At 63.4% G+C, this 25975-nt stretch overlaps 1 protein-coding gene across 9 annotated transcripts in view; it reads right to left on the reverse strand.

The window, feature by feature from the left end:
* Positions 1 to 566: 566 nt before the first annotated feature.
* The window catches only part of PFKFB3 (6-phosphofructo-2-kinase/fructose-2,6-biphosphatase 3), a 61082-nt gene continuing 35673 nt past the window's right edge, over positions 567 to 25975 (reverse strand). Inside the window, exons 1-17 of one of the 9 annotated variants that reach the window (XM_016136416.2) lie at positions 25020 to 25445; positions 17798 to 17923; positions 16892 to 16988; positions 16162 to 16228; positions 15605 to 15679; positions 15194 to 15250; positions 13137 to 13261; positions 12439 to 12646; positions 12048 to 12194; positions 11723 to 11827; positions 10811 to 10940; positions 10180 to 10242; positions 9987 to 10051; positions 9027 to 9149; positions 7952 to 8122; positions 6404 to 6426; positions 4163 to 4220 (exon numbers count right to left, since the gene is read on the reverse strand). In XM_016136416.2, the coding sequence (XP_015991902.2) occupies positions 4178 to 4220; positions 6404 to 6426; positions 7952 to 8122; positions 9027 to 9149; positions 9987 to 10051; positions 10180 to 10242; positions 10811 to 10940; positions 11723 to 11827; positions 12048 to 12194; positions 12439 to 12646; positions 13137 to 13261; positions 15194 to 15250; positions 15605 to 15679; positions 16162 to 16228; positions 16892 to 16988; positions 17798 to 17923; positions 25020 to 25095 (1701 nt within the window). In that variant the 5' untranslated portion in view covers positions 25096 to 25445 and the 3' untranslated portion in view covers positions 4163 to 4177. Of the gene's footprint in view, positions 3046 to 3862; positions 4521 to 6403; positions 6427 to 7951; positions 8123 to 9026; positions 9150 to 9986; positions 10052 to 10179; positions 10243 to 10810; positions 10941 to 11722; positions 11828 to 12047; positions 12279 to 12438; positions 12647 to 13136; positions 13262 to 15193; positions 15251 to 15604; positions 15680 to 16161; positions 16229 to 16891; positions 16989 to 17797; positions 17924 to 25019; positions 25446 to 25975 lie in introns of those variants that run through there. The other 8 variants (XM_036228203.1, XM_036228205.1, XM_016136420.2 and 5 more) reach the window with 8 other exon arrangements.

Raw genomic sequence — 25975 nt, forward strand, 5'->3', positions numbered from 1 at the left:
TCTCCTTTTTAATAGTTCCATTTTTTTTTTTTTTTTAAACACAAAGGTCAAGGTGGATGGTGAAATGCTATGATCTCATTAGTTTTATCTTCCTAAAGAGCTGACTGATTCTCCTGGTGATACTATTTATCAAACAATTCCAAACAGCCCAGGACCAAGGGAGATGGAATTCAACCTGGCTGGAGGCTCCTTCCAGCCGCCCTGGCCTGCAGGTGGGGAGCCCCCGGGCTGGGGGGAGCCCCTGGGCTGGGGAGTGCAGCTCTCTGCAATGCTCCTTCAGAACCAGAGGCAGGTGTACGGGAACTCTTGGTACTACCTGCTCTTTTCTGTAAACTTAAAATTGCTCTTAAAGTCTATTAATTTTTTTTTTTTTTTTTGAAGCTGACACAGCTCAGTTTCCCCGACGCAGGCATTTAGCGCTCAGCATCTCCACATCCTGTTTCAAGGACAGGGATGGACAGGCGGGTCAGGAGCTGAGTGGCAGAGATTTGGTGTGCTGACCGGAAGTGTCAGTCAAAGGCTCTTCTTTCCCCCGCAAAATAAGGACCAGAGGTGCACCCCATCAGTATATTTCAACCAGGTATTTTATTGTTCCGGCAACTGCAAAATATACAAATTTCTGACAGGCATCCCCTGTTTGAAAGCTGGCCAGCTTCACCCCAGGCGACTGATAGTCAGACAAATACGCAGAACGCAGAGAAGTCGTAAGTCACGCGCAGAAGGCCCCGAACCGACCCACGAACAACAAACTCAATCTGTACAGCTTTCTGCTCTCAGGCTCCCTTATACATATTAAATAAATAAATAGCACATCTGCTATCAAAATAATAAAAAAATAAATTTCAAGTATTACAAACGAAATCATCATTGGTTGTGGTTCAAACAGTTTTTCTTCTCCCCTCAAATAAAAGAGTTTCGTCTATGGTCTCAGGACAGAAAACAGAGAGGGCTAAGCCTCCCCCTCCCCGCAAATTATGCGAAGTTAAAAACACATTGGTCCCAGGTATTTCTGTCGGGGGTGGGAGGGGGGTATGAGCGCCGAGGGGCCGGCAGGGACCCCGTGCCCCAGCTCCGCACCTCCCAGGCCATCGCGTCCTGTGCTCCCGCCACGGGCCCCTCCCCGCCCAGGCCCCGGCCAGCCCGTGTCCCACGGCCTTGTTTATGTCAGCGCCAACGCCAGGCTCTCAGAGGCGAGAGGACACGTCTTCACACAGCCCCGCTCGGCTGGGCCGGGCCGTCAGAGGCGAACGTCAGAGTCGGCTCTGACAACCAGAAACCCCGGTGGGCCAGGCCAGGAAGGGGGGACACAAGCGAGCCCTTCTCAAGAGCGGCCCCTCTGCCTAGAAATACACCCAGCCTACAAACACACACTGTCCACCAGACTCCACAGCGGAGGAAGAGGTAAAAATAACCCACATCTTCAGCCCCGCAGGAATGTACACACAGACATCCTCTCCGGCAGACCGCCAGGCACGGGGCGGGGGGCAGGGGTTCAGTGATTTGGTGTGAAAACCTCAAATTTGATTGTACGGTCTCTGAAGCGAGTCCCATTTCCCACATAATCCCAGAGAAATGTGCGTTTCCTAAAAACTCCTCTCAAACAAAATAAGGTCAGGAACAGAAGGAGCTCATCTCTCAGGCTCACCTCTCAGGGTCCAGCTCGGGTGTCTAAGCCCTCCCCTCCCCCTCACGGCTGTTTCAGAGGCCGAGGTGGGTAAGGGTGTGGGGCTCAAAAGCAGAGGGCAGGGAAGGGAGGTGACCTTTGCCACTAGCTTCGAGAGACCCTTCAAAGGGTCGTTTGGACAAACTCTCACTTTGATTTTCTGAACCAATTCTTCTGGGCTTTGGGACACCCCCTTCCTCCCTCGGGACTTGGAGCAACGAGGAGAAATCAGCAGGTAGAAACTACAGGTATTCAGAACCACGTGTCCCAAAAGCCTCGCTTTGAACGGCCCCCCTTCACCCCCCTCCCCCCGCACGAGGGGGACACCGCCCCAGGAAGCCAGCCCCGAGCTCAGCAGACAACGACGCTCGGCGACGAAGACATGCAGAGTCGGGCGGAGTCCTGCCAGGAGACTACGGCCAGCCGCGGGTGCCAAGTGGCCGTGAGGCAGGTGACGAAGGCGCTGCTGGCAGGAGGCCGGAGCCTCGCCCCCCACGCGGCCCCCGGGTCAGCCCTGCAATGATCTGAGCGCGGGCTCCCCAGCTGGTTGACTGGGGTCCCTCCGCGATCCCCATCTCGTAGGCAAGCTCGACGCCACCGGACCCAAACATCTAAGTCACTGAAGAGAAGGGGTGACTTTCAGGTTGCACGTTCTGCCGTGAGGAGTACGGCGGCCGGCGGCGCCGGGAGCCACCTCCCCGGGGCCCGGGACCCTGGCGGAGCCAGAGGGACCTAAGCGCCCCCGGGGAGGCCGAAACCCGGGTGCCACGTCCTCCTGCCGACTCGGCCAGTGTCTCCCGACATCGCCAGGGGCGGGGGCACAGCACAGACACAGACGGGGACGGCTGTCAGGGCCTGCCCCCCTGAACCTGCCCAAGTACTCGCCCGCGGCCCGGTCTCCCGGGCCCAGGCCACACACGCGCCGCGGCACCGTCTGCAACACCGTGGACCTTGGGCAGCCGGGATCCAGGCCCCGGGGCCGGCGTCATCGCCCCAGTGGGAACAGTCCAGGCCAGGATTCCAGAAACGGAGCAGAACAGCACAGGGGTGCCCGACACCCCCTCCTCGGGGCCTCTCTCACCTCCCCAAGCCTGGGGCAGGGTCGGGGAGGCCCCAGGCGGGAGGACGGGGAGAGTGGGGTGCGGGGGGTGGCCGGGGCTGGGTTTGCACATGCGCATGGGAGAGGCGTCCAGGGGTCTCGCCAGCCGACAGTCTCAGGGGCAGGGGTTCTCTTTGACCGGAGGCCCCTCTTCTACGCTTCCCGACCCCGCTGCGGGGGGAGTCCTGGGGGTCGTTGGCCTCGGGCGGAAAAATGGCGGGGTGCAGGGTCCGCCTCATTGCGTCCGCGAGGGGTCCGCGCTGCTCGGGGGGCCCTTCACGTCCTGGGTGCGGGAGAGAAGAGGGTGGGGGAGGGGAGTTATTCTCGCTGCGCACCAGGTTTCCCACGCGGGGGGTCTAAGGCCATGCGACCCTTCCCCCACCCCAACAGAGCACGCGGGGACAGCTCCGCCCCCCCAAACAGGTGCGGTCACCGGGGACCACGGAGGGCGAGCCCGGGGTCACGCAGGCGCAGGGCCTCGCAGCAGAGAGCCTGACTCCCGCCCGCAGGAGGCGGGGAAGGCAGGAGCCAGAGCAGGTGGCCCTGCGGCCGGCACCTCAGGGACGCCCAGCTCACGGCCCCGCGGAGCCCCGAGCCGCCCCTGCCCCCACCCCGGGAAATGCCACCTAAAGCAACCCCAGGCAGAAGTCTCGCCCCCGAGATGCTGGCCAGTATCGACGCCCCCTTAAACAAATATTTTTCAGCTAGGGACAGATGAGGGCTGCCGCCTCACACAGCGCTGCCTTTACCTACCCTTAGTTCACCTGGCCAGAAAGGGAAATGGCTTTAAAAAACGTTCCCTCCCGTTCTGAGTGTCCCACCACGGCTGTCTTACAGGGGCCGGCACAGAGTGCAAGCGAGGCAGCCGGGCCTGCCGGGCTCGCCCCGCCTCGGCTGCAGGAGCCTCCGGGGCAGAGAACTCCGGGGGCCCCGAGCTGCTTTCCTGGGACTCGGGAGGTGGTGCCGGCCCGCCCTCCCACCGCGAGGGCCTCAGGCGGCCGTGGGGGAGCCCCGCAGCAGAGCCCCCGCCACCCACCCGAGGTGCGCTGACCCCGCGGGCAGCGGCTGCCCTGCCCCCCTCCCCGCACCCGCGCCAAGGCCGAGGCTCCGAGCGCCCACAGACGAGTGTGATGCAACAGTGACAGGGGACCAGACACAGCGACGCCGCTCGCTCCCGCCCGGCCCGGTCGGCACACACGGGGGAAAGGAGGAAGCGAGAGAGGGGACCGAGACGAGGGCGCTGCCCTCGGAAACCGCGGGGCGCCCGGCACAGGGCGTAGGGGTCACAAACTTCACAACGGCCGGTCCCCACACAGAACGGGGCGCCCCGCGCCGCACCGGGCGGAGGCGCCGTGACTCTGAGATGCGCGGGGGGACAGGGCGGGGCATGCACCGAGCCATTTACCTTTCCAAGGTTAGTAAGGAGAAAACTTTGAGAAAATGTGACAGACAGTTCGTCTTTCAAGCATAGTGGGGGGAAAAGGAAGAAACATGTTGGAAAAGGAAAACAAAACATCTTTAGCAATCTTTCCAGTGCGCATTTGAAACCTGAAAATCAGGGACACTTGGGGAATGGTCTGTGGCCTGGGCTCTGGTACGGCCCCCCGGGGTGGGGGGGGTTGGGGGGCTGCAGGGCGCCATGTCTGACTCAGAAAGCACAATCACTGGCACCCTCGGGCCACAGCCCCTAAGACCCCGGGGCCTCCCCTCCCCCGTCACTTGGTGCTCCTGCTGCTCAGGAAAGGAAACCCCGCTGGCCTGTGCAGAAGACACCGGGGGTCAAAACACAGCCTGCCTGCTGGAGGAGCCCCCTGAGTCCAGGGTGCCGCCCCTCCCCCGGTACCGGCCTTCGGCCATGGCCCAGGCTGTGGGCCGGAGACGCCGCACATGCCACCTGGTCAAAACACCCCGTGGCTCTCCAGTCCCCATCTTAAAGACGAGGACGCTGAAGTCCCAGAATTACATCATCTTGCCCAGAGTCCAAAGAGAGAGGGTCATAGAGCCAAGATCAGACCAGGCTCAGTGTGACATTTTGGGGACTGTAGCCCCAGACATGGGCTCATGCTCCCGGGCTGGGCTGGACACTGGGACCCCCGTGGAATGTAGGTGTGAAGGGTCCAGGGGGGACACATCTGGACTGGACTGGAGGCAGTCGAGCCAAAGGCGTTCTCCTGAGAAGGGAGGGAAGTGCCCGAATGGCCCCCTCCCAGCAGGAAGATCCTCCTGGCAACATCGGGCTACGGGTCGTAAGGAGCAGGAGACGCGCAGGTGCAAAGCCGGAAGGCTCTAAACCCAAAGAAGAGTCTTCCCACGAGGAGGGCCACTGATCTGGAACGTTCTGTGTCCAAGGCCCGCCTTCCAGGGGGACGGACAGCGGCTGTTCCCCCTGAAGCCTGAATGTCACGGACAGGCCCGCCGGAAAGTAAACGCACCACCGCCCCAGGAAGCAGCCTCACGGCACAGCTGCAGGCCGTGCCCCGCCGGCCACTAGCGCCAGGCGCCCGGACAGGGGCAGGCGGGCGTGGCTGGGCTGTTCCGACAGCGGCCCGGAGAAGGCGGGCAGCCGTCAGGGCCGGGGGACCCGGTCGAGTCCTGGTTCTGCCACCGAGGGGTGGATCGCCATGGGCAAGCGACTTACCCTCGGCCCCTGTCTGATAAACGGGGACAGTACCTGCCCTGCCAACATCCTGGGGTCACTTTAAAGACCAAAGGTACAGCACACGGGCAGGCACGTGCTCCACGAGCTGTAAAGCATGACGGAATATGGTTCACGTACAGCCAAGCCCGCCGCCGAGAGCGAGCCGCGCCTGAGCTTAGCGGGCCGAACCCAGGCCCTGTGCACCTCGCATGAATTAGCAGAGGCGCCCTGAGCAGCCACGGGGGGCACGGGGGGCTGCGATGTGAGGGGCTGGGGAGGGGATACCGCCTGGTGGCTGAGACTGAAACTGCAACACAAGGCCACGCGTGCTTGGGGACCACGGGGCAGTGGAGACGCTCAGCATCCCGTGGCCGCTCTAGCGGACTCTTAACCGGAACTTTCTGCAGAGAGCTCCGGCAGAAGCAAAGGGGAAGCCCAGCGGGTCTGACGTGGAGGCCGCCCCCGCCGCTGAACGTGACCGTGAAGGTAGGGCAGGTTCCGTCCCAGGACGACCCGATCCAGGGTGATGATCTCCAAACAGACCTCTCTGGAGTGTGGGGTCCTGGAGCACCCCCGGGGCGGTCCCTGGCCAGAGCAGGAGGGAGAGGCTGCAGGGCCTCTACCTGAGCTGCAGCCTAGGCTCTGGGCAGTTTCCTCAAAATGGAAGGGGCTCTCCCAGGGAGACACAGACCCTCAACTCAGCGGCGGCAGGCACGGGCCAGGCGAGGGGGCAAGACGAGGTTTGCCACCACGGCGACCGGGCACCCCCAGGGGCGAGGAGGGGGCAGCTGCAGCGGCCGCGGCGCCAGGACGCAGAGCAAATAGCCGGGCCGGAGTTGCTGCTTGTGTCCCCGGCTAAGACTCGTGAGTCCCCTCGTCCCTCCTCCCTCCTTCAGACTGCACAAAAACTGCCATCGTCCTCGACATTTCAACAGGCAGGAAGCCAAACTGGCAAGCAAGAAGTGGGTGCGAGCAGCAAAATTATTCAGAGAGACATACTTACAAACAGGCCTTCCCTAGCAAAGGCTGCAGAGAGAAAAGGTGGAGAGAGAGAGAGAGAGGTCAGTAGAGGGACAGGGGACAGGGCCCGAGGCGTCTGAAACCAGGACATCCTCTGCGGGGACCCTCCCAGCCCGGCCCAGCCGATGGCGGCTTCCAGACTCCCTGACGATTCAGCTCGGCAGTCCCAAAGGACTGTCCCGTCGAAGCGAGGGGGACCCCCCGCCATGCGCCTCTGTGACTCCGGGTGGCACAGCCTGGCGCACCACCCAAGCTAGGCCAGGCCAGCCTGTGACACTGGCCCCTACATATCCAACCACGACCCACGGTGCACAGCAAAACCTAACGGCAGAGAGACACCACTTCGGTTTCCACTTTTCATTAAAAACGCCTCTAATTTTAGACCCCAAAGGAGCAGTGATTAGACACCTCGAAGCCCTACGCCCTCACTTCAGAGGATAAGGAGACTGGCGGCCGGGGGGTGGTGGGGTGTGCAAGCCGACAATAAAACCCGATGCTTAGAGCCGGGGCGACACCCAGTCCACAGCAGGTGCTGCTCCCTGTTCCTCGGGGGGGGGGGGGGGCGGGGGGAGGAACCGAGGCCCAGGGAGGTCCAGCCACCCGCACTCGACCCCCTCACACCGCCAGACTCTGCCAGACTCCGCCAGACTCAAACGCGCTTCGGGGGGATCGCAGGAGTTTGCAGGCCTCGGCGCTGAGCTCATAAACACACAGATTGACAGCCATGATCTATTTGTAAGAGACCAGGCCTGGTGGTTGGCGGGGGGCCGGGGGCGGGGGACCCAGATTTGTACCTGGGGATTACTACGTCTCACATGCTGGCAAAGATTCTTGGCTGTTGTTGAAGGAAAAAACGGTTTTCTAAAAATAAATCTTAATGCCCAGCAGCCAGAATCTTTCAGCCTTTAATCTGCACAGCGAATAAAGTACATTCTAGTTGTTTTTTTGCTGTTTGGTTTTTTCACTACGTGCTGTTTGAGAAGATGGCCTTTTCCAGGCCATGCAGCCCTGCGAGCCTGGGTTGTCACCGGGCCTCACGGGCTCTAGGCAAGGACACTCTCCAGGGGCCCCTCCCACTACAGTGGGGGCCATGGCAAGGGACGAAGTGAAGGAAAATACTCGGCGTGGGCCTGGGACAGAAACGACGTCCTCGGGCCACAGAGGAGTCACTGGGCCAGGGCGTCATGGACACTTCTGGACCACGGGCCGTGTGCACCTCGGGTTCAGAAGGACCTGTCTGTGGATCGGATGTGACAGGCCGCTTAGCCGCCTCTTCCGCTCGCCCCGATTCAGCTCGTGGACGTGGCCCCCTCACAAAGCTCATGCACACTCACGGCCACGGGCAGGGAGGCCCTGACGTGGACCCCCGGGGAGTCACCACCTTCGGGGGCTGCCCCCACGTCCCGTCCCTCCAACACCCACCCGCATGCAGGCCTGGGTCTGAGGCCACAGCCACAGCCACCGGCGGGCCCCCCTCCCCACCCGGACGCGGGACACGGGGCCCGAGGCGAGGAAGGCGGGGCTGACGCACTTGTCCGGGCAGCTGCACGGGCACCTCCGGGGGCAGGCAGCTGGGCACCGCGGAGGCAGAGGCCACATGCTCCTCAAAGCTGTTGATGCGAGGCTTTTTGGTGGGCTCAGGGCTGGCTAGTGGGGTGACACTATTGCGTCTCATGAGTGGGTTAGGTCCCTTCTTTGCGTCCTAAGCGAGACAAAGACAAAAGAGAGAAGGCGACAGTTACAAGGAAAAGGGAGGTAAATAAGCCAAAAAAACCCCAAAAAACCACCAAACAGAAGGTGTCTCTCGGCTTCTGGAATTGACTGATACGATAAGACCGACCACGGTGAATGGCCCTATGACCACGGGGCTGCCGTTTGCCCTGTGTCTCCCGGTCGGCGAGATCGGGAGGGCGGTCTCCTCCCAAGCCCCTTTTCCAGATCATTCCAGGACACACGCTGGGACAAACGCGACATTGGCAAAACAGGTGGGAGGAGCTGAGCAGGACAAGTTCTGCAGTTGGTCACAGCTGGCAAGGAGGCGGCTCAGAAGGGCCTTGCCTCCGGCCTCTAAGGAGGGGACCGCAGGGGAGGGGCCCAGGGGAGAGGCCCGGGCGTGAGGCCGCATCGACCGCTGAGGGCACAAGCCGGAAGGAGGGCAGGGAGGAGGAGGTGTCGGCGCTGGACTCTGTCCCCGGCGACAACCCTGGCTGACCGTGAGCCAGGGTCTGCAGAGACGTGGGACCGGCCCTGTGCCCCTGAGCTGCGCCCGGCTCAGGGCAGGAAGGGCGGGCTTCGAAGGGCCCAGGACACCACAGACACAGAGGACCGGAGTGGCAAGTGGCAATGTGCCTGGGGCGATGGGCTCTAGAGTCCCCTCGGCCTGTCACTCTGTGGCTCGTGGCCTAGGAGCCCGAGTCGGGGTCTGTCTCAACCAAGGCCCTGCACGGTGAAGCCCTGAGACCATTGGAGCCCAGTTCGGGCCTTTTCCGGGCCATCCGGCCCTGCGAGCTCTGAGACCATCGGACCCTCCGCGGCTGGAGGGTCCAGCTGGAGGCTGCTCCTCACAGAGCCGCCGCAGACGCAGCACCCACCACCCGCGCACGTACAGAAGGGGCCGTCACTGAGCCGAGGGACGCCGTCCTGTGTTCCAACCAGCCAGGCAACTGCCGCCGGAAGCCGGGTTCTAATGCCAAGACCTCCTGGCCACGCTCCCTGGGAATGGGAGTCTCCTGTGCGGACGGGAATGGCACACTCGGTATGGACGTGGCGGGCTCATGCCCGCAAAGCACCGCGTCTGGACAAAGCACGGTCCACCTTCTTTTCACAACGGACGCCTGGGCGGATGCCTGAGAGACCCGACCGGGCTGGCCACCAGATCTCAGACCCCGCCCCCACGGCGGGGATCAGACACCCCCGGACGCCGAGGCCTCCTGAAGACACCCGGCGCCCGCCATGCCTCGCGGACCCCGCCTCTCGGGCCGCATGTCCTTCCTCACTGTGCTCGTCGTCTGGGCCACGCTGAGCCCACGTGCACGGAGCCGACTGAGCGACTCCGTGGACGCGGCTTTGAGCTGCTGCAAACAGATACTACGCTTGACCTTGGCCAAAAGGCCGAGAAGCGAGGCCAACACTGCTTTAACCCCTAACTCTGGAATGGGACCGTGTTAGTTGTCTGTCCCACAGGACGAGGCAGCAGTCGCTGAGCCGTGTGGCTACGTTTACGAGCAGGATGTGTCCTCCTCTTTAGCGGTCACTTCTTGGGTCAAGGAAGAATGGAGAAAGAAAGTGTGGAAAGAGAGAGAGGAAGAGGTCGAGAGGCCACGAGAAAGACAGGACAGGAGCCCAAGACGTGGAGAGAAGGGCGGGAGAAAGTCCCCGGGGCCCCCGAGTTCCAACGAAACACCCCACGAGAACACCCCGTGAGAACCTGCTGAATGACGCGGTCAGCACGGACAGGCAACGCAACCGTGGGGACCTCCCAAGAGTACGCAGGCACCGGTGCTGTCACTCGACAGACCGGGGGATGGGGGACAGGAGTGGGGACCGGCGGGGGAGCTCACACGCACCTCTGACCGCTCCCGGTGTGTGTTCACTGACTCCACGTTCAGGTAGATGGACTCCACGCGGCAACCTGGGCGAGGGCGGCGAGAGATCGAGCGGCCGCTGGTTACAGGGGACAGGCCGCCTACAGCCCCACAGCCACCAGGAGCCACCACCCCAGGGGGGCGGTCTTGGCAGGGGCTGCGTCACCACACTCACCGTAAGCGACGGGCGTCAGTTTCAGGACGGTGTGAAGGGGGCATTTCAGGTAAGGCATCTCCTCTGGAAGAGGAAGGCGCCATGATTAGGTGCGGGGCTCAAGGACGGCCATCTATGGGACCCCGTGAGAGTCGGCCACAACAGCGCCCTCGGGGGCCCGGCCAGGCAGGGGAGCCGCCCCACCACCCCCGACACAAGGCAGATGGCCCTAGAAAAGACACCTAGCCCGAAGAACAAAATCAAAACAAACCCCAAGCCCACCTTCACACAGAGAGTGAACAAACAGTGCCTCCCCCAACAGCTGGGTGTGTCAGGACTCAGCTGGGCCTCGGGCAGACACAGACTAAAATTTTAAGTTAGTTTTCTGGGCTGTCCGCCCCTTACAGGTGAGCCGAAGAGCAGAGCTGGGCCCTGCCCTCGGGGCCCAGGGCCCCTGAGGTGGGCACGGACGGGCCCTTGGGGGGCTCCTGCACGAAGCCACCATGTGTCACATGCACTCTGAGGTCTCCCGGGGGAGGGCAAGGGAGGACAGGGCCACCCCAAACTCAGAGGCTAGATTTCCTACTTCCTGCCAGGGCCTGCGCCTGGCTCCCGTCCCCCGACCCCGAGAACGCTTCGGGGACAGCGGCACCTGCACTCTTGTCCAGGAAGTAGGCCAAGAGGCAGCGCAGGACGGCCTGGTGGCAGATGACCAGCACGTTCTCCTGGCGCTCCAGCTCCATGATCACCGGCTCCAGGCGCTGCACCAGGTCTTGGTAGGACTGCAGGACGGAGGCCAGGGGGCCGCGTGGGGCAGGAGCACGAGCCCCCGCGGCCGCCCCCGTGTGACCCAGAGAACACCCGTTGGCCGACCGCTCAGCCGGTGCCCGTGCTGCCGCCTAAGGGTGCCGGGGGCCTCCCGCAGCCTCAGAGACAGAGGGCATCCCTGCTCGGGGAGAATGTGGGGGAGCAGTCTCCCCACGGGGCATAACCTCCGCCCCTCTCCTGACCCTCCCCACTGCGCTGGGGAGTGAGGAAGCCGCGCCTGTCACACGCTGACCCAGGTGGCGGCAGCCAGACACAGAAGGCCACGCAGCGCACGGCCCACTCGTGTGAGAGGTCCGCAGCAGGCCCCTCCAGGGACAGACCCGTGGTCGCCGGGGGCTGGGGCTGGGGGGGCTGGGGCTGGGGGGGCTGGGGCTCACAGACGGGCATTTTTTGGCATGACGGAATGGTCTAGAATTAGAGGTGAGGATCTTACGTGCTGGGGATACACCAAACACCACTGGACTGCATACTTTCAAAGGGCGAAAGCAGTTAACTTTACATTATGTGAACATATCTCGATAAAAAAAAGTTTTAAAGAAGGGGTAGGCCTATCTAGGGCTTTCGAGACCCGCAAGGCCCACACACATGCTGGTCCCCCTGCGGTCCCCCTTCCTGCTCTTACTGACCAGGTCCCAGAGGCCGAGGGCCAGGGTGAGACAAGGGGACAGCGCCACGGGCTACGAGGGAACTGACGCAGACCCGCCGCAGACAGGCGGGGGGCGGGGCGCACACGCACCTCCCCAGTGGGGTACCGGTAGTAGTACTTGTCCTGCTCGCGCAGGGCGTACTCTTCAGGGTAGGTGTCCTTGATCTCCTCATAGGTCATCTCCTCGCAGACGCCCTGGAGGGGACACCTGGAGGTCATGTGAGAGAAGCAGCCCCACATGGCCCCCTCCCTGGGCCCCATACGCCTGCAGGTCTCTGGGCCCTCAGGGTTTCCAGCAGAGGGGGCAGGAAGAGGCCCCACTGGCCGGTTGCCCCGCCCCCCGTCCCATCACTCCGCCCCCCCGTCGCCCCACCCCCAGCCCCCCACCCCCAGCCTGCGGGGTCCCGGCACCCACCGCGTCGATCTCGTTCAGCGCCTTCCACTGCTCGTAGGGCAGCTGCAGGGCCTCGGCCGTCTGGATGGCGCTCTTCAGCTGGCTGGTCCACACCTTGAGGTCCTTCAGGTTCTGCTCCTCCACGAATTCGCTGAGGGCGCTGGCGAACTGGGGGCGGGGCGTCAGGGGCACACTCTGGGCTCCAGGCTCCAGCGCCCCCTGGGGAAGCAGCGCGGGCTCTTCCCGCTGGCACTAGGGACAGTCACTCTAATGTCGTTCGAAAGGCGTGGAGCCCCCCACCCCCGCCCCACGGCCCGGAGACCCTCTGCGTCCACACACACAGACACACACGGACACGCAGACACACGTGCACGGGGACGCACGCAGCCCCGGCCCTCGGTCCCCCGCCTACCTTCCTGCCCCTGCTGGACAGGCCCGAGTCCCCTCCGATCCTGCCGCGGAGGTTGTGCTCGCTCTCGCCGTGCCGGCACAGGTAGATGGCGCGCGGCTGCACGTGGATGTTCATCAGGTAGTACACGATGCGGCTCTGCACGTGGTCCTGCACTCTGTTCACCAGGAACCGCCGGCCCACGTCGATCACCTTGATCAGGGACAGGTCTCTGCGCGGGAAGGCGGCTGCAGGTCAGAGCCCCGCTGCCAACCACAGGGCGCGCCCCCACCCCAGGAGTGTGGCCCCGCCCCCAGGAGCAAGGCCCCGCCCCCGGGAGTTTGGCCCCGCCCCCAGGAGCGCAGCGCCAGGCGTCCGGGCCACACCTGTGTGCTCCGACCTGGGGGTACGAGTGTGGGCGAGTGGGAGAGAGGCTGCTGTCCCCCAGGAGTAGGGGAGAGAAAAGCAGGAGACTGCAAACAGAACAAAGGCAGCGTGGAAGGGGCAGCAGCGAGAATGGGCTCAGATATCCACTTCCCACACTTCACGGGCTTAGTGGCTGAAGCAGCCACACTGAACGCGCAGTCAAGGAACTTCCGGAAAAGGCAGTTTAAAAGCGAGCGCGGGAGCGGGTCACCAGGAGCGGATGCCTCGTGAGAAGCCCAGGGAAGCACAGAGGCCGAAAGCCGGCGATTCTGAGCGCGGCGCCTCCTGGGAATCACCTGTCACATTTATCGGGGTCGAGGGGCTGATAGCTGGCTTCGTAGCAACTGATTCTCTTCATGAAGTCGTCCATGGCTTCTGCTGAGTTGCAGTCTTTGTAATCTGGGCTGGAGATTTTCACTTCCTGTAACACCACAAAGGGGCAGCTGATGAATCACGCTGGAAGGCTTTCTGCTTAGCTGAAGCAGGATTTGGGGCTGGCAAACGGGGAGAGCACAGCCAGGCTCAGAGCAATGATGATCCAACCCGGCGTTTAGGAGGAAAGAAGAAATGCAGCGGGGTCGAGCCACAGCAGGACAAGGGCCGGGGGGAGGGACACCCCGGCAGACAGGGATCACTGCCTGACAGGAAGGAGGCAGGAAGCCAAGGGTCTCATGACACCTCTGGACAGGCCACGACTGGGGACCGACCCAGCAGCCCAGTCACCCCCAGATGGCCCAGCCCTCTGTTCGGCCAGGTTCCGCGTCCCCGTCTGCAACTTCCCGAGGCGGAGGGAGGCTGTCGGTTAGCCGAGGCGCACTCGGGGGCCGGGGGCAAGGTCCCCGGCGTGTGTGTCAGGCAGGACCCTTCCCCACCACCGACAGACGGACGGGGCGATGCACACTTGTAACTGGCCCCCGACTAACACTGCCCTGCCTGGCCAGGCCAACATTCCGAGGTTTGCGCCCACGGGAGGGAGATGCAGCAGCCTAGCCCTCGGGCCTGCCACCCCCATAACTGGACAATTAGCCTGAGCCACCTGGCGGATGTTAGTGGAACTCAGACTTTTATCCTCCCAGCAGCTACTGTGGGGCGAAGAGAGGCAGCTACTCTTCCAAGCAGTTCAGTGGGGATTCGGCGTTGCAGGGCGCAGAGTTCCGGTCCGGGGAGATGGACGGTGGGGAAGGTCGCACAGCCACCCGCATGTGCTGAGTGCCACAGGAACACGCCTCTGGAAACGGCCCCCGCGCCCCCCGGCACAGCCAGCCGCACAAAGAGCACAGAGGAGAGGCAGGAGCCGCCGGCCGCGCGAGGCTCTGCACACCGAGGATGCGCGGGGCACGGCGTGCTAAGAGCCGGGCAGCGAGCTCCCGGCCGCGCGCATGGCCGCTGACCCCCGGGCACAAGTGGTTTCGCAGATGCTGCTTCCGGTATCGGCAGGTGGAGGGAGCAGAACCAAGACAAAGAGATGCGGCCGAACCCTCTGAGCCTCTGCCTTCGGACCCGTCAAGACTAATTGGGACCGATTTCTCTCAATTTGAATAGCCCGGCCTGAAAGATGAGCTCGTCTCTTAGAAACGCGTGTAACATTCCCGCCGCCTTGGCACGGAGGCCCAGGGAGGCCGAGTGCCCACTGCCGACGAGCCCCCCGCCCTCCCAGAGGCGTTCTGCCCGCGGCAACACCGGCGTTTCCCAGACAACGACCGCCCTATTCCCATGTGTCTGAGCCCCACAGAAAATCACCTCCACCTGAGACGGTCACGCGCGGTCAGGTCAGACAGCAACTCCTTCTGTGCATGCCATGTCGCTACCCAGGGATAAAATTTAAGAATGCGACAAATGCATCGAATTAAACTGCCAACTACGCTGTTTATCCGGGCACCTCCCCTTGTCACAGGTTGTGGGTGCCTCAGCAGGAGATAGTTTCAGCTCCCCAAACTAAATGCTGCCTCTACCCTGCTGAGTCCTATGGCCTTTGTCAATCACAGCCATCCGCCTACCAGGGCCCTCAACAGCAAAAGAGACCGGCCTGCTTCCTGGAGGGGCGACCTGCCCTTTGCCCCAAGCAGCCCCATCCCCATCCGCATCCCCATCCAGCCACCGAGCTGCCGCCCCGTTCCGGGTCCCCCGCTTTACCTCACGTCCCACGGACACTGCTTAATGCTGACTGACTGACTGACTGACTGACAGGCCCTGCGCGTAAAGCCAGCTCAGGTCCGAGAACACACTTCTACGTGAAACACTGCCCTGCCCTTCCGGCCACCTGGGTCCCACCTTGGACAAAGCCAACAGCCGGCAGGAGAGCCGGCCCCCCCTCGGGGCCCAGGAACTGCCCGGGGGTCCAGCGTGGCCTTACCATGATGTTCGAGGCGACCACGGTGGGGTCATCACACACGGACTCGATGAAGAACACCTGGGGGGGGGAGGGGAGGCAGACACGTCAGGAAGCGACTGACCAGGACACACAGAGGGCCAGCTCCGGTAGCACCCCATGACCACCGTGTCTGAGGAGGAAGGCTGCCACTCTCAAATCCCAGAGACAGAAGAAAAGGGGCCACCTGCCTAATCGGATCCTTCCCCAGTCACGCAAGACACACTTTGCCCCCACCCCCCGCCCGTCAGGGTCACCCCCACGGGCGCCCACCGGGAGGCGGGCAGGACGAGGACAGCGGGAGGTGGAGGGACAAGTGTGAACCGGCCCGTTCGGAGGGTTTCCCTCCCTCCCTCCCTCCCGAGCGCTCCGGGCCAGGCCGGCAGGTCGGCTCACCTTGAAATCATTTTCTTTGGCAAAATGCAGGATCATGTGTCTCCTCTCTCTGGTCGTATTGGTAGCATCGAACACCTGATGGGGAGGAAGAAAGTGGGCCGTGAGGGGAACCCACGCCGGGCTCTAGCCGCGCTGGCCACACCACGGGGGCCGGCCTGACCCTTCCCGGTGGGAGCCCACGGCCCTCCCCGCGCCGGTCCCCAGCCGCACTCAGGGGTGGAAGGGGACGGACGGCCCTCGAAGCAAAGGAACAAGTGACGGCGACATCGAGGCCGGGGAGGGTGCACCCCGGGTCCAGCATGCCCCGAGGGGCGCCGACTGCGCGCAGAGGAGGGGCGCGGCGCACACTGGCCGGCCGCGGCCGCGCCCTGACCTCCGGCCCGTGGCCCTGCGCTGCTCGGGCCACCTGCTTCTCCCAAGTCTCGGGCCGGAGGCCCCTGTCCCTGTTCGAGGGGTCCCCACGATGCCACTGCTCGGGCCAGTGTCTCCATTTCCCTCTGTCCAGGCCGCCATCCCACCACGGGATTGGAGACGGAGCCGCGTACCCCCAAACTTACTGAGATCTGGCCCCCCTCCTTCGTCAGGTAAGCTTTGACGTCTCTCAGGGCGGCCAGGGCGCATTGCCTGGGGCACAGGGAAAGAGCACAGGCATCGGGGCCCGCCCACCCCACAGAGACGCCCCGCACCCCACCTCGCCTCGGGGTGCCCAGCCGTGCTACCGCTGACCTGCCCAGGCTGGCCAGGCCCCGCTGGCCCGGGGCGCCCCGTCAGAGCCCCCACGGAGGCCCACAGTCGCCCCCCCAAGCACTGCTCATGCCCGGCTGCACGGTGAACCCCGGGACCCCTGAGAAGCCCACGCCCAGGTCCTGCCCAGGTCGCAGGACTGGCCCGGGGCGGGGCTGGTGTCAGGTCCCTTCCCGCCTCCCGGGTGACTCCTAAGTGCGGCCAGGGCTAGACCTCGTTACACGTTACACTCGGGTTTCGGGATCACCTCGGGCTTAAAAAAGCCCTTTCTCGTGTAAACAGCTGACTTTCCATGAAAACGGTTGTGTTCGTTCTTAATAACAGGACCGTGTTGTTGATCCACGTCACGTGGGCTGCGTTAGCCCGTCCGGGAGCAGACGGGCGCAGCGCGTCTCCCAGAGGCCAGGAGACGCCCTAACGCACGGGGCCGTGGGGCCCCCGGCGGAGGGCCCCACCGCAGGCCAGCTTCCTCGTCCCCTCGCCGAACCCCGCTTCCGGAAGCAAAGCGACACCCCGGCCGGGGCCGGCCCGGCGCGGCCTCACCTGCGGACCCGCATGGCCTCCTCGTTGTCGGGGCGGAAGAAGCTGTAGGAGCTGTACTGCTTCACGGCCTCCCGGCGGTACTCCCCGACGTTGAACACTGCGGCGGGCGGGGACAGGGCCGCTGAGCTGGCCGCCGGGCGCACGCGGGCCACCGCGGCTGGGCGCGCTCCCCCGAAAGGGAGAGCAAGCCCACACACGCGCGCCAACTGCAGTGCGATTCTGGTAAGACGTGGAAACCAGAAAGGGGACCCCCTTTCTGTCTTCCACCTGTCTTCCACCGGGAAGACAGCCCACAGGTGACTGTCTGCTGCAGCCCAGGCCCCTGTCCAGCCTCGCAAGGTCAGGGCTGGAGGCCGCGGCGTGAGAGCAGCTGGCCGTCACACGCTAGTGAACACAGGGGCAATGCTTTCCGCCAGCGGCGCCCCCCACGGCCGGGTCTGACTCAGCCCCCCGCTGACGCAGCAGCCTGCGACCCCGAATGCTCTCTCTTTGCGCCGGGCACTGTGCTGGGCACAGCGGGGGACAGCGCTGTGAAATCAGTCCCTGTCCTCCGGGCATGTCCCAGATGGCTGGACACACCTGGCAGGGACTCATGAAACCTCATCGATGGCTCAGAGCCCTTTACAACTGTCAGCAGAGGGACGTCCTAGCCACCGAGTGCTCTGGGAACGTTAGGGCTTCAGACCAGCACGGGAGGCAGCGGACGCTTCCTGGAGGAGCCGAGTGGGGGCCGCGGGGGGACTCGGGATGGCGGGGATCACGGAGCGGCCAGTGAGGAAAGGCTCCAGCAAAAGTAAGGGCGCGTGCAGCGCGGCGGGTGGCAATATGGGGACTCTTTGGGGGGGAGGCTGGGATGGGGAGTAGGGTCGCAGCACCTGGCCACCTGGCCTCGGGGCGCAGGCTCACCTTTCGTGGGGACGCCAATCCAGTTGAGGTAGCGAGTCAGCTTCTTGGAGATGTAGGTCTTCCCCCGGGCTGGCAGGCCCACCATCACGATCACCGTGGGGGAGTTGGTCAGCTTCGGCCCACAGGCTGCGGGGGGACAGACCGGGGGGCCAGAGATGAAGATGAAGCAGCCTACTTCCTTCCCCTCTCGCGGTCCAGCAGGACCCCCCCCCCGGACCCCCCGTCACACCTCGCAGCTCCCTCCTGCTTCCACGTGACGCCCCCTCCCCAGTCGACACAGGACGTACAGAAAGACGCCAATCCCAGTCTCCAGCCCGTCGGTCTGAGTGACCCTCCTATGTAACTTTTATTTTAAGAAGGCAATTTTGTTTACATTGACTTAAATTAAATTAATCGGGGTGACATTGGTTAACAAAATAATGTAGGCAAGGAAGGCAATTTTAAAAAGTGGGAGTCTGTCAAATGAAAGTAGGTCAGGGACTCCGAACGCTGCCCCACCCTCCCCGCCACAGGGTGACAGACACATTCCTTTGTCCCCGGGACGACTCTCTCGCCCTCTAATGCTCCTCGCCTGCCCACTGCCTCGTTCTGAGTGACAGCAGGCCGAAGGCACGGCAGGTCACGGGGTCCCACGTGCTTCCGGGCAGGGAAACCCAGAAGGTCAGGCCTGGGAGCCTCCTCCTGGCTCCGCTGCTGAGCTACTGTCCCACAGCCCTCGGAATCTCGGTGAGACGACATGCCGGGGAGAGAGGCCCTTCGCCGCGTCTGAGGAAGGCAGCCGCAGAGCCCTGGACATTTGAGGGGCTGGTGTCTTGCCCCCCAAAACCCCTGAACTTTCCAGCAACTCCAGCATCCTGTGATGAGCGCTCGTGGACCAGGGGCCGTCTGCTGGGAGCAAGGGACTGGCCACCTGCCCACTCCCTGGCTACCAGGGTCAACCCCACGTCCCCGCCAGACACACGGCGCTGCTCCCCGGGCACCGGGCACACGGGTGCAGGCAAAGCTGTTCGGCTGCACCCCAAACCCAGGCACACGTCGTCATGTTTAGACAGGGGCTTTGTCTGAAGGAAGATGCCTGTCTGACACTGGACGGTCCCCACGCAGTCCTGCCCTCGTCTGCTGAACAAACCGAGGTCAGCTCGCTATTCCAGGGCCCGCCCCGGACCTGTGGGCTGGGGACAAGGAGGAAGCTCAACACAGCGACCGGTTCTCTCACGCGTTTTGACCATCGGTGACTTTCTCCGTGCAGAACGAGGAGGTGGAGGAGGACAGGCCGTCAGGAGGCCGAGACATTCAGGGGCCACAAAAGCCTGGGCTGGGGTCCCCCAGCTCCCAGTGGTCAGGAGCGAACCAGTACCTCGAAAGCGGAGGCGTTTCCCTGCCCCTGCGTGAGCACAGGAGGCGAAGCCGCCACGGGGCACGCGGAGGGCGGCGACCGTCTCCCTGAGCGCGAACGGGGACGCGGCGCACCCTGCTGCACGCACTGCGGCAGCCGCAGGCGGCACGGGAGGAAAGGTCCTGCTTGCGCCCCGCCGCCAGCCCCCTCCGCGAACCCTCCCCCCAAACCACTGGCTTCCCACTGGCCTCGCCCGATGCGCCCACCAGGCGAGCCACTGACACGCACAGAGACAGACAGGTGGGCGCGCGCACACGCGCGCACGCGCGCACACGCAGAAAGGCCTCCCCGCGGCACGCCTCTGAGCCGAGCACCTGCATGGACTACTCTGGCTGGATCCATGCCAAAGACATGGAGACACGGGCCGACTCATGCGTCCGACCGCAGATGGGCGCTGCTCTCCGCCAATCACGCGCGCGGATCTCCAGATCTCCGGCTGCGAAAGCCACAAAGACAGACGTGGCAGAGGCACTCTCTGAAGCCAGAAATTCAGGCTGAATCTCAAACCAAAATAAACCATCGCGCCTTTATTTTGCAAAGCAGGAGTCATTCTTCCTATGCTTTGGCTTCCTGCAGAAGACTCAAGGAGCTCCCCTGGGGACCGCAGGAGGTAGTAGACCCCGCCCTCGCCCCCCTCCACCCAGGGTTCCTGGGTCTCCTGGCCAGCAGGGACTCCACACACCATTTAGAGCAAGCCTTTGAGTCTTACTCTCCTCCATCCCTCCCCTTTCTTTCTTTAAGGCACAGCACGGCTTGGTCCTATAATCCCCTGCCCCTGCCTTGGTTCCCCACGGACCCTCGGTCTCTTCTTCTCTGTGGCCCTTTTCAACCCACCCAGCCCCCATCCCACCCTCCCGGAGCACGCTCACTGCCTCTTCCTCCTCCCCACCAGCCCAGGCACTAGCATGGAGTTGAACAGAGGATTTTCCAAAAAGTACTTGAGTGTTTCATTGCATCTGGTGTACGTGTTTAATATTTGAACTCTTTTTTGACCAAAAAAAAAAAGTTTCTATACGGAGATGTACTGAGATGTCAACTTAGATGTCAATGCAAATGTGTACGTGGGATGTGTATGCACTCGCTCTGTCAGAGGCCAAGGGGTGGCCGCGGGGTTAACAGGACATAAACCCCTCCATCGCAGCTGGGGGGGGCACTCAGGCTCAAAGTGTCATCCGTGGTTAAAGCCACCCCTCCCGTAAGAGCTCAAAGAAAGTCCCGAGTTCTGGGAGCCCGCCCTCAACTCCCTTATGTCACTCACGCGCTGGAGGGCGCGCCGCCGGTGCTGGGCGCCCGCTGAGCACGGAGCGTGCGTGGACACACAACCCCTGTGCCGAGAGGCCGCCGGTCCGGGGCGGAGGACGACAGCACACAGGCGGACCAGGCACACGGCGTGACGGATGCCGGGCCGACGGCAGAGCACACGCCCCTTGGGGAGCGCGGCACGGCGGCCCGGGGTGGCTGCGGGGGCGGGCTTGCGCCGGGCCGCCCGGCTGAGCGCCCCTGAGTGGCACGTGGGCTGGACCCGTCGGTGTAGGGCCGGCTGCCTCGTTTATTAGTACGTCATGCACTCTGGTTCCCTGCACGTAAGTGGACAGGGGACAGCACACCACAACCAGGAGGCCAGGTGGTGGCCGGAGCAGCCCGTCCTGGAAACGGACAGCCAGACAGATGCGCTGCGACTCCATTTCCAGCGCTGTGAGCCGGAGGAAGCCGCCAGCCTCTCTGATAGTGTGCGATGCGCTGACATGGGCAGGCGCTTGGCAGCTGTCCCCACCCACAGGACTGCCTCCCACAGCTCATGTCCGCAAGCAACATAAACTGTCAGAAGGCGCTCTGCTGTTGCTCCGTCCCTCCTGCAAGCTTTCTTCTGCCCAGAAGCGCTGCAAACTGCTGACCTCAGAAACATGCCAAGGCGTTTGAGCTCTTTGCAATAAGTGGGTAGATTACTGCTTCGACAAGTCTTCCCCCAGGGGAAGAAATGGAAAGGGCCGTTTAAGACAGAGGCAAGCTGCAGATGCTGATGGGGTCAGCCCGCAGCACCCACGGCCTGCTGGAATGCCTGCAGCGTAACCCGACTCCCGCCCAGCAAGGGTCAAGGGCGAACCAAACACTGCACAGAACGCCCTGCAGTTAGCACCACCCCGCCACCCGAGGCAGCCTCTCTGGGAGACCAGCTGCACGCCCTCAGCCCTGGGAGAAGCAGTGCAGGCCCAGAAAGCACTGGCAAGCTGGCAAACTCCGAACTATTGTCCACTGGACCCAGACCCGCCCCTGGGGTGGCATCCGCCCCAAGAGTCTGCGTAACGTGAGGGACCAACATCTAAGAGGTCTGGCCCCAGGCGGGTGGGCCTGAGGATTCATTTGGGAGCTCGGAGAAGGCAGCTAAGCCAAACCTTTTCTGCAGTGTGCGGTGAATGCCTTACGCATCCACGCATTCACGACTTCACAGGCACAGTTTAACGCCTCCCTAAGTAACCTTTGTCCAAGGAAAGCCCCTCCCACCCCAGGGACAGTGAGGGACTATAGTGAGTCATCTGGCACCCTTGGGAGGCAGCACAATAGCCCAGTGGGCAGGAGGGCCGGGATGGAGTCAGAGTTCAAAGCCCGTTCTCACGATCTCCCTTGACCTTGGACAAGCTACTTGACCTCCCACTGTCTCAGCCTCCTTTTCTGGGAAAGGGGACAGGCCGCTTCATCGGGTTTCTTGGGAGGACCAACTACTACGTAATAGGCGCGAAATGCTTCCCTCAGCGCCTCCGTCAGCATCAGCCTTTATGGCTTTCCTCCCTCCAGACATGTGGAAGCCGAGACCCCCCAGTTGAAGAGGGTCAGAAGCGGGGCTCACAAAGTCTCTCATGACATCCTGCAAGTGCTCTCTTTTTCCTTAACCAGTGGCTCTCCGCCAGTGGCTGAACCTAAAGGGCTCTTAAAAAAAACAGGACGCCCAGGCCCCAGCAAGTCTCGCTAGGTTTGGGGTACCCATGTGGATTTTGTTTTTCAAAATCTCCCCGAAATGGTTCCAATGCGCAGCCAGGGCCGAGAGTCACCGCTACAAATTGGAAGTGATCACCCCATGGACAGGTAGGGGTTTCTCCTGAACACCCCCATCTTCCTTCTTTAATTCAGAGTACCTCGGTGGGTTTAAACCCCTCTCTGAGATGAAAACCCTTCTGCCGGCAGACAGCATGGACGCCACTTTACGGATGAGAAAGCTGAGGTCCTGGGCGGATGGAAAGGCGGGGGCCCCTCCGCGGACGCCCCACGTGCGCTGACAGCCGGCAGAAGGCACGGGCTGTCCTTGCCCGTCAGCGAGGGGCTTTCCTGCTGAGGAAGCTGCTTCGCACGTTCAGTGCGTCTCCCCGAGTCACGCCGTGCGTTCGAAGGGAGCTGCAGGTTTCGTGAGAAGCGTTCACCGTGCCTGTGGGTGTAGCGCCAGGGCACCCTAGGCGTGTCTGGAGCTTTCTGTTGCTGTTTTACTGTCCTCTGCACAGAAACAGAATGTTCCCCATGCCCTCCGGGGAGTCCGCCACTTACAAAGAAGGTGACAGGTTCAGGAGGAAGAAAATCCATCCAGTGTTCCAAATGCCATTAAAGAAGGCGGGGTGGCGTCGGGGACGATGCCCAGAAGAAATACCTCGTTTTCTCTATTCCCATGGGAGACGAATGTGACTACAGAAGTCGAGACAGACGCTAGACGCTGCTCCTTGAAATACGGGCAGTAACAGCTGTGAGGGCTGCAGATGTTTTTATAAAGGAGCACGTGTCTGCAACTGCACCTCAGAACCCCTCTCAGGATTCCAGGGGTGGGCGGGGCCACCGCCTTAATCCATCAGCTTCAGCATCCCCCCGCCCCCCAAGCTCTGAATGGTTCTGACAGGGATTTTTAGGCAAATCTCTCATCTGCGTGTGAAACGTGCAGACTCACAGAGCCTAATGGATGGGTCTCCCGCGCCTGGAGGAAGCGTGCTGCACACTGCTGCTCAGAACCGCTCGCCTCGGCGGAGGCGGCCCTCCACGCGCAACCTCGGGGGACCACTAAATGCGAGCGTGTGCGCGCACGCGCACATACAAACGCGTGCATTTATGCACGCAGACAGAACCAAGCCCCACTCGCACGGCCGGTTACAGCTTACAAGGCGCAGTAAATAGGTTCTGTTCCAAGTCACAAAGGGCGGGACTGTTTCTGCATCTTGCCGGGGGCGGGGGGAGGGGGGGTGGACCTCCCTCTGAATTCGAGGTGCCGCATTCCTCACCACCAACAGGTTTCACAGACACGCAAGGAGACCCGGGTCAGCCCAGGTTGCAAGCTATTTAAGAGTATATCTAAACGGGCTGGGAAACAAGGAACAGACCTGCTGGGTCCCTTGCAAAGAAATGGAGTTCTCCTTAAGGTGTCTGTGATCCCCAGAACCCTCATATCCAGCCGAGGGGACCAGCCGGTGGAGGAGCAGCCCCCACTGTCAGGAGTGCTTTGCCAGCCCCCATCAGCAGCAGGAGCTAGATATACCACAGAACCAGGTCGCCCCATGCCTAGGGCAGGTGGGGGTGAGATTCAGAGCTGGGCGAAGCCCAAGGTGTGAGCTGTCACACATCTGTGTGAGCTGTCACCACGGCCTCTGTGAGAAACGTGCAGCACTCAGGTGCCATCCACGCCTAGAAGCCACCTCTAGGGTTTGCACCTGGGACTCCTTGGTTACCTGTCAGGCAACCTGAGCTGGCCTGGGGCGAAGCACCCACCGCTGGGCTCCACCCTCTCCACCTGGTGGGCTCCTGGGCAGGTTACCTGGGGGAGTGGCGCCGCCCTCAAACCATTGGAACCCCCTTTTAGGAGCCGGCTCTCCTCATAGCTGGGGACGGGGCCTGAGGTAACCCTTTCCATAGCCTGTATGGCGACCACAGACAGCAGGCTGGTGAACTGCCAGCAAACTCCGGGCGCGGTGGGGTGCGCGCGCGCACGCAGCGCTGCCAACTGAGCGGCCGCCGCCGCATCCACCGCCCCCCGCCCCCCAAACCGGAGGCGACGGCTGGGTCCAGGGCTGCTCTCCTGCGGCCCCCAGCGCAGGAGCCGACGGTGGGATAGGGACCGAGAGAGGAAACAGACATGTGGAAAAGGAAAACGCGAAAGAAAGAATAGAAGTAGAAGGAGAAGTAAAGAGATTCGAAATATACAGAAAAGAGATGGAAACGAAACAGAGATGAGACAGATAAATACGGAAAGGCGGAGCGGGAGGGATGGAACTGCGGGGCGGCGGGGAGGGGAGCCAAATATCCGGGGGGGCTGGGCGAGGCGATGGAAATAGAGGTAGAGAGAGGGACGGGGGGGGGGGAGTCGCGATGGAGGGTGCAGGGGGAGACGTCCGAGGTGACGCTGCGCGCGCGAGCGGCCGCGACCCTGGGCGGGACTGCGCGCGGCGGGCGCCGGCACTAGGGCCGGGAGCGCGGGACAGCGGGCGTCCCTCCCCCGGCGCCCGCTGGCACGGCCTCGCTGCAGCGCCCTGCGCTCCCCTGCGCGGCTCTCGGGGCGCGCTCGCCGTTTCCGGGTCCCCCTGCGCTTGGTGGCGCGAGCCAAGCGCAGCGCCTCGGCAGCCGGCCAGGGGAGGCGCAGCGCCGGCGCCGAAGCCCGCGCCGACCCCGCCCCGCGCCGGGGAGGAGCTGAAGGCGCCGGACCCCCGGCCGCGGGGACAGCCGCGGAGGGCGGCGCCCGGCCCCGCACGAGCGCGCCGGGGGAGTCTGCACAAAAGCGCCGGGCCGGCCGCCATACAAAGGCCTCGCCCCGCACGCGGCGCGCGCCCCCATGCAGCCCGGCGCGCGCGCCCCTGCACTCACATCTGGGCAGCGAGGGACGGTGGTCCACCGGGATCCAGATCTTCTGAACCCGACTCTGAGTCAGCTCCAAAGGCATCTTCGCAGCCTAGGCTCGGAGGCCCTCAGCCCCTTGCGAAGAACTCAGACTAGAGGAACCCCCCGAAACAAAGGGGAAGAGGGGGTGCGTGCGCAGCAGCGCGGCCCGTGCGCTCTCCCTGGCGCAGCTGGTGGGAAAGGTGCTTTCTGCTAAGTGACGAACGCTCGCCCGGAGCGTGAGGCTCCACGCGCGCTCCGAGAGGCGCGGGGGGCTGGGGCTGCACCCGCCGCCGCCGCAGTCCGGGCCAGTCCCCGGGATGCTCGGAGCGCAATGACAGCCGCGGTCGCGGGGCTCCAGCTCCAGTCGTCCGCGGCAGCCGCCCGCTCGCCGGCTCTCCAGCTCTGCTAGGATGCCCCGCACTCCGCCGGGCTTTTAAGGGTCCGGCCGGCGGCGGCGCACACGTCAGCCTAGGGGCGGGACGCATTCTTCGGGTTCCAGCCCCCCTTCGCGGGGGAGGCCGCGCGGGGGGCGAGCCAGGAGGCGGCCCGACGGCGCCCCCTGCGGGCCCGCGGCGGCAGCGCGCCGCGCTCTGCCAGTCCCGCTGACAACGCCCTGGGCGCAGCCTTGGCCTGAGACCCGGCCGCGTCAGCGTCGTGCTGTGACCTGGTCAAGACGACCCGCACGGCTTCCTGGAACAACCACCCCAGTGGGCGCGAGTGTGGCCCGTGCACCCCCGGGGCTGGTTGAAATGCACCCTCCTTGACGGCCTCTTTGGGAGCGGGACCCCAGTACTCTGCATTCTTAACACCCACTCCGGGTCAGGCGTGTCAAGCCGAAGAAAGGCCCGGGCTTAGGTTTAAGAGTCGGGGTGAGGGGCCCCCAAGGGAGGACGCTGAGAGCGCTCTGTGGGGTACAGCTCTCCTGGTCACCTCTTGCCAGA

This window comes from Rousettus aegyptiacus, unplaced genomic scaffold (genome assembly GCF_014176215.1).
Source record: "Rousettus aegyptiacus isolate mRouAeg1 unplaced genomic scaffold, mRouAeg1.p scaffold_m13_p_10, whole genome shotgun sequence".
NCBI classification, from domain to species: domain Eukaryota; kingdom Metazoa; phylum Chordata; class Mammalia; order Chiroptera; family Pteropodidae; genus Rousettus; species Rousettus aegyptiacus.